The sequence below is a fragment of the Diplotaxodon limnothrissa genome, linkage group LG5 (assembly GCF_057381915.1).
Source record: "Diplotaxodon limnothrissa isolate DT_005_m linkage group LG5, D_limnothrissa_male_GT1.1, whole genome shotgun sequence".
In the NCBI taxonomy this organism is placed as follows: domain Eukaryota; kingdom Metazoa; phylum Chordata; class Actinopteri; order Cichliformes; family Cichlidae; genus Diplotaxodon; species Diplotaxodon limnothrissa.
In genome coordinates this window covers 15,065,069-15,072,221 of record NC_140600.1, presented here as the reverse complement: position 1 = coordinate 15,072,221, position 7,153 = coordinate 15,065,069, and the positions used below count along the sequence as shown (strand labels likewise).

Below are 7,153 nucleotides of genomic sequence, written 5' to 3'. Positions count from 1 at the left end.
AAATTAAACACAGCCTTTTCCTGGGTATTTCACCATGGTTGTGCTATTCTGCTAAAGCAGGTTCTAACAAAGTTTTTTTTTCCTAAAAGCATGATTGTATAAGAAATTCAGCTTCAACTGGTTGGTGTCTGACATAATGGGACATGTTGACTTAAGTCTTGTGAGACATGCTATAATTGTGACGGTAACTGTGCTGTCATGCGGCAGATTAGGTTTCAGTGGCACTGCAATCCTTCCATTCCTATGCATGGCAGGACTCTTAGTGTAACGGGAATATCAGGGAGTTACACTCTGCTTTCCTCTAAGCTCTTAAATTCTCCTCTCTAACACACTGTTCTTGGCGCCACTGGATGTCAGAATTAGAATGTGGGCTCAGTCCTTCTAGCCTGAATGTCAGCACCCCTGTGACTGGACTGCAGACAAAGCCTTCATGAGGTTACCTGTTTGACACCAAGGGCCAAAAACAGAACGAGTGTCTGGACAAATTCCTTAACGCCCATACATATCCAAGTAGCCAACAAACAAGCTCAAGTAAAACAATTCAAAGTGTGACAGAAAGTGGAAAGAATGAAGTTAGAGGAGGAAGATGGAAGAAAGGTGATCCGTGCCTGAATCGGTGGAAAGATGGGGTCGTACTCTGTCTGACAACCCACTGATACAAAGAGCTTGGCAGGCGGGGGTGGCGTGACCGGCTTGGGTGGAGGGCTAGGTGATGGAGGAGGTTGGACAGGGGGAGGTGTGGGCTCCCTGGGAGGAGGAGGAGGTGGGGGAGGAGGAGGAGGAAGAGGAGGAGGACTAGGTTCCTTGGGAGGTGGAGGGGTAGGTTCTCGAGGAGGAGGTGGGGTTGGAGGGGGAGGAGGTAGTGGCGGAGGAGTCTGCTTGATGGGGGGTGGCTTTTTGAGAACTGGGGGAGACAGTGGAGGGGGAAGGACTTTTCTCTGTGGGGCGGGTGATTCAGGAGGGATGATGATCTGGGAGGAAGAAGGAAACAAAGCAGCGAGGAAAGGAGAAGAAACATCAGACACAAAAAAGGAAAACTATATTGGCCCGAAAAGTGAAACTGTTTAAACTGTTTGCCAATAACAAGTAAAATTTTATGGTTAAGTTTGAAAAATGATAAATATCTAATATCTGCCAGTTAATTCTGTGATCAAAAGCCAAAAAGGCATAAACTACACCATCAGTGAGGCTTTTCGTCTCCACCTTCATCCTGCTACCTTATCCACAGATGGCTGAATCCCTTCCTCTCGTGTCCGCTGTGGGTTGGATGTAACAATGACTCCCTCCGTCAACCAGTCATCGGGCTGTTGTTTACGCCTGCGCTCCAACCGCCCGATCCCCAGTTTTCCCTGCAGCTCTTCAATAAGTCGATCTTGCGAGTTGCTTTTATTTATAATGATTGGTCCCATTTTACGTCTCAACATTCCCTCCCTGTACATTGGGTGCACGTTGGACGTCTCTTTGGTGCGGCGGATAACTGACTTGAGCTGGAGAGCAGACAACAAGTTGGTGTGGGAAGCTGGAATTGTGCCATACGCCGAAGGAAAAAAAAAAAAATCAATCACAAGCAGGATGGGCTCAGAAGTGGATTTCTCACTCAAATGCAAAAACCCACACGCAGCGGCTGGGGTCAAAATGCTATGCAGTTTTTCTGTCAGGCATATTTAATTGATTTTGTTTGCAGAAGCCGAGCATCAGCCTCCTGCACAGGCTCATTCTTTAATATCAACATAAAACCTGCCGGAAATCCATGGCAAGGCATGCTCGATGGAAAACACCCGTCTATAACAAAATAAAATAAAACTCTGCACATGCCAAAGCAGGGCCAAAGATTAAACCAACAGAGCTCTAGTGTGCATTTTAAATTCATCTGCAAATGCAAAAAAGGGAAGGGAAAAGATATCCCTTTTACTGTGGAGTCTGGGTCTTTTCGTATTGGCCGTGTCAGTGATTAAAAGCTTGAACATGACATGTCAGGTGCTATGACTAACACAGCAATGTCAATGAAGCAAGTGGGGGCGTGCAGAGACATCTTTTCAGCAAAGCTTTCAACATCAGCCACAACTGATCTCCACACAGCGACTTCTCCCTCAAGCCATTCTGAAATTGCTATATGACACCACATGCATCACACCACAGAGACTGAGGAATTTCTCCTCATCTTGACATGTTTGTACTATTGCACAGCTCCTCGAGTACTTGTAGAGCTGCTTGCCCAAAATAAGCTTTTCAGCATTTTGCTTGAACAACCAATTAATACAACCCTGCTGCCATTACTTCCAGATATAATTTATATCTTAGCCACATGCCAATTAAAAGGGAGCCACAAAGTATTAAATCCTCTATAGCTTCATGCCAGCAGCTTATTTTGGAAGAGTCAAGCTGAGCCTCCTACTTGACCAGAAGCAGATAGACGGTCAACAGCAGAGGGCTGCTGTATGGGCAAGTCCAGCGTTGCATCTGGAGTCCCAGGGCAGGTGGAGGGGGTAAAGCACTCATCCATCCAGCTGGACTCAGTCATGGGTGTCAGGGTTCCCTCTAGGCTGAGATCTGGATAAAATTCATCTTCCTCCTCCCAAGATCTGTCTTCTTCCCCGGGCACAAAAGCAGTCGGTGGCTGGTTCTCACCCAGTCGAGTGGAGTCGGTTGATAAAAGTTTCTCTAAAGTATCATCCAAAAAAGGCTTCTGGCATGGCCACGTTAAACCCAGCACTTCGCCTCCCTGACTTTCTATAAGTGGTGCATAAAAGCCACTTGACGGCACAGTGGCGACCGAAACTGGAGACCCTGTGGGACTGCTGCTGCTTGGAAATGTGTATGTTTTCCCCCTAACTGGAGCAGGACTCTTAGGACAAGTATCTTTTGGGACTGTTTCAGGACTGGAGCTTTTAGATACAGCTGGAGAACTAGAGATATTAGGAATTGTTACAGGACTTGAAATCTTTGGACTTGAAAGTCTCGGAAGTGTTAATGGACTAGCTGACTTGGGCACTGTTTCCATGGTGGTTGGCACGGTAACTGGGCTATCCCTCTGTATTGCTGTTTGTGGACTGTGACTTACAGGAGCAGGACTGAGACTTTTAAGGACCGGGCTTTTACATTCAACATCAGGAGGACTGGGACTCTTGCCTTTAACAGTGGGACTCGGGCTTTTAGAGACTGTAACAGGACTTTTAGAAACAACCACGGGTTTGGAGCTCGTGGCAGCAGCACCTGGACTAGCATACTCTTTAGTTATTATATGAGTGGGGGTGTCAACTTCAGTTTCACTGGAGGTTTTTACAGTACTGGAAAAACTAAAGCTCTCAACATGTGAGATCTCAGAAGTGACAGTGCCATCATCAGCCTTCTGTTGGATCTGAGAGTACTGAAGGCTCTTAGATGATGCTATTACTACAGCAGAAAGAGGTGAAGATGCAAGAGCTGAACCACCATCTTCATCTATGTGGAGTTCCAGCGGGAGTGGTGTACAGGACGGAGCAGTGTAACTATTGGGTAGAGGAGTATCAGGGGAACCAATCTGAGGCGTTATAGGTGGGTTAGTTATTGGGTGGATAACCGGTGAACCAGCAACTAATAATGGGTCAACTGCATCTTGATTGACAGACACCTGAGAGCCAGACTAAATCAGGTGCAATTATGTGAAGGGTGCAATGTACATACAAAGACAAGACATACACAGTGGTAGAGAAAAGAGAAAGAGACCAGGAAAATAAAGAATGAGATGAGAGTGAAAGAGAAAGGACAGTAAAGAGCATCACAAAGCAAAACCTGGAAAGTTACTGTAATACAAAAAAAATTGTTGTTTCAACACGAATGAATGATGTCATCACAAATACTGACAACAAATTTAAAAAAAAAAAAAACCTTGGTCACTGCAATGTTGAAGAAATGCAGCTCATAAAAATAAGACCTAAAAACAGGCAAATGCCAAAAAAACAAAACAAAACAACTTTCTATAATTAAGAGATGCAAAAACATCCAGTACAGCTAAATTCTAAACAGCCACACATACCAAAAATAACTGTCCTCAATCAAACCAAAGTCAACCCACTTCTGAACCACACTCACATTGCTTTGCACTTTGAAGTCAGACAGGGAGGCCATTAGCTCATCCAGCTCTCGTGTGGCAGAGGAGGCAGACATTCTGGCTTGTTGTTGTGACAGCGTTTCTTGTCCATCTGTTTGCTCATCTGACACCACCAACGGTGCGGGACTAGTGAGGAAAACACCACCGTCAACCAAAATGACTGGATTTTTAAAAAATAAATACAAATATAAACCACGTACAGTATAAAAGTGGTTCATGCCAGCATAAAATACATGGGCACAAACTTCTCAGTAGTACAAATCCAGTTTTTCTGTAACAATTTTTGGTCTTACTGTGGTGCTGGGACAGAGCTTTCCAATTCATTCAGAAGGCTCTCCACACTTGGTCGAACGTCCTCGATTCCTCGAGTGGGTCCACTACGTTTGGGCTTCTCCACCACAGTGGCTTTACCTGCAGTGGAGACTCCATTCTCCTGTACGTGGTGGACAATGCTGCTGCCAGGCAGCGGTGGAGCAGCTTCCTCTACGGCATAAAGAAAAAAAGAAAAAAGATGAATGCATATCCTGCTAAAATGCATACATAGTGTGAAGTGCAAACACTGAAACAGTAACAGAATACAGTGGAAAGAATGACACCATTGTGTAATACCACAGAAACAGAAGTACCATAGTTAGACGGTGACATCGACATTCCTTCAGAGAAACATGAGGGAGCATTTCATAAACTGAAATGCTCCCTCATAATTGTACCTTCTGTGGCGAAGGCAGGGGTGCTTTGCTGCACAGCATTGAGCTCCAACAGCAGGCGGTCCAGCTCAGACAGGTTGCTGCCCAGTGAGTTCATTGCACCAGCTGATGAGTCACTGCTCTTATGTTTATTAGGGAGACTGAACAGGGCAGAGACATGAAACAACATTTATCATCAACAACATCTTGTTTCAAGCTTAGCACCAAGTGGAAATGGTTATTTCTGATCAAATGTTTTTACTTATTAGTTTCTACTCAGAAACATATTCTAAAAAAATTTAGCTGTACTGAGTTTTTGTTGTTGGAAAGATGTCTCAAGAGCTTCGTTGAGACTTAACATGACCTCTAACCTGTACACGTGGTCCTCTCCACCAGTGGGTTGGCCTAGACTGCTGCTATCTCTAGACCAAGGACTTCTCTGCGCTGTGCCGACAGACTGAAATAAGGAAGTAAAATAACAATAGTGAATTTAGAGGATCAATGCAGCAACTAATTCACTTCTCATCCATGAGTTCATCAGGCAGCATTTGAAACGAAACAGTCTTTGGTTAATTCCCCAACATTTACAGCATGCATGCATTTACCTCTATTTCTTCTACTCCATTCAGAGCTTGGTCTGAGGGAGTAGGTGGGACTTGGGATGGAGAGCAGATGTCTTGCTGGGTCTGACCCCGCACAGGAAAAGAGTAGGCGGCCTCTTCAGACAGGAAAAGGGGGTGTTTCGAGATGTGGGATGTTGTGGACTCGAGGTCCGCCAACAAAGCATCTACATAAACAAAAGAAAAAAAAAAAGCACAGATTGATTAGCATCTGGTTATGCCATATCCTATCTTGAATTTTAACTTTTGTCGTTCAATTATTTATGGTCTTGTACTTTGATGTATTAGGTATCCTTGAGAGCTTTAATAGCTGCCATTTTTAAAAAATGTATTACTAACCTCTAACACCATAGCTCTCATGACTGTCTATGGGAAAGAAAGAAATCAGAGCGTGCTATCACAAGATCTTTGAGCATTCAGCACAAAACCAATGTGATGGAACAGGGGGGGGGGGGAAAGTCAGCGACCGCCATCTATCCAACACTCCAATCTGCTAAAAGTCCAAAAGCATAAAACAAGGCCTATACCGATGTTGAGCGGACATGTTGGTGCACTTCTGAAAAGTTAGTACTTTCAATGAACTTCTAGTGAATAATATTCGACTCATGATATGCTGCTTGCATACACGAACACCAAGTAATTACTGCTTCTTTCGCAACCTGTCAAAACCCCCAAGAGCGCTGACATCAGAGGGAGTGGAGTTGTAAAAGTTGAATCATGCAGGCAGTCATGACCACTCCTGTCGTTACTTATTGACCCTCTCCTGCCTGCAATTGTGAAATGGTCAAATCTGCACACAGGTATACACACGGACATATTTACCATCTAAACGCAGACAGGTCCCCCAGAGGAATGCAGGCCAAGAAAACAACTACTAATTAAGCAGTCCCAGCAAGTAGGTAGAAGGACATATAACATTAAAGGGGATTTAATGAAGAGCACAGGCTGTATTACTGAATACTCAGGCTTATTTTAGCATACTCACCCACCAGAGCAGGGTTTAGTTTCTCTTGCAGAATTTCACAAGTCCTAAAAAATAAGACCCTAAATTGAAGAACAAACTTGATCCAATAAGATGTGTTTTATGAATAAAGCAACTCGAAATAATTACAGTTTAAACACACTGTCAGGATACCAGTGTGTTACAGGTAAAGGCACAACTGCTGCCAATCTAAAGCAGTAAAACTAACAAAGTTAAAGTATATAACCAAAACTGTAATGATCAGCATTAAGTCTCATTCTGTATCGCTAAAACACTGACTAAAAATATTTAAAGAGCGCACAGCACTCTCTAACCTTCTATGACAAAGTCTGACATATAGCTAGGGAGTATTCAACATAGGTTAGCAAGCTTAACCACTTCCTAAAATTAAACACTGGGTCAGCAGTCAAACCCATAGCTAAAGTAACCAGCACATGAGACATACCTCTGAGAAAGGCAAAGACAGTACACGCAAGGAAGTGAAGAGGCACAAATGCAGAGACGAAAAGAATCAGAGGAGGAAGAGGGCAACCTAAACACAACGTTTGCCAGGCAGGAACTGCCTTTCTTAACTCTACCATCAGTGCAGCAGAACGAGAGACGAGGAGGGGGAGAGGATCACCGAGAGAGGGGAAGGAGGGGTTAAAAATAATGCCGGGGGGTAAGGTTCACCCCTTCATTGCTATGCCAGCTCCAACTAGCTGCCTGAAAGCTTAAGTAAGAAAGCTTAAGTAAGTAGAAACACTACTCACACAGATCACGACAATCCTCTGAA

At 44.1% G+C, this 7,153-nt stretch overlaps 1 protein-coding gene across 2 annotated transcripts in view; it reads right to left on the bottom strand.

The window, feature by feature from the left end:
* The window catches only part of LOC146631816 (paxillin-like), a 35,247-nt gene that overhangs the window by 12,348 nt on the left and 15,746 nt on the right, over positions 1-7,153 (bottom strand). The window contains exons 2-9 of one of the 2 annotated variants that reach the window (XM_085353136.1): positions 5,382-5,563; positions 5,148-5,233; positions 4,801-4,937; positions 4,384-4,573; positions 4,072-4,216; positions 2,396-3,622; positions 1,218-1,487; positions 609-971 (exon numbers count right to left, since the gene is read on the bottom strand). In XM_085353136.1, the coding sequence (XP_085209262.1) occupies positions 609-971; positions 1,218-1,487; positions 2,396-3,622; positions 4,072-4,216; positions 4,384-4,573; positions 4,801-4,937; positions 5,148-5,233; positions 5,382-5,563 (2,600 nt within the window). The remainder of the gene's footprint in view (positions 1-608; positions 972-1,217; positions 1,488-2,395; positions 3,623-4,071; positions 4,217-4,383; positions 4,574-4,800; positions 4,938-5,147; positions 5,234-5,381; positions 5,564-7,153) is intronic. The other variant, XM_085353135.1, reaches the window with a different exon arrangement.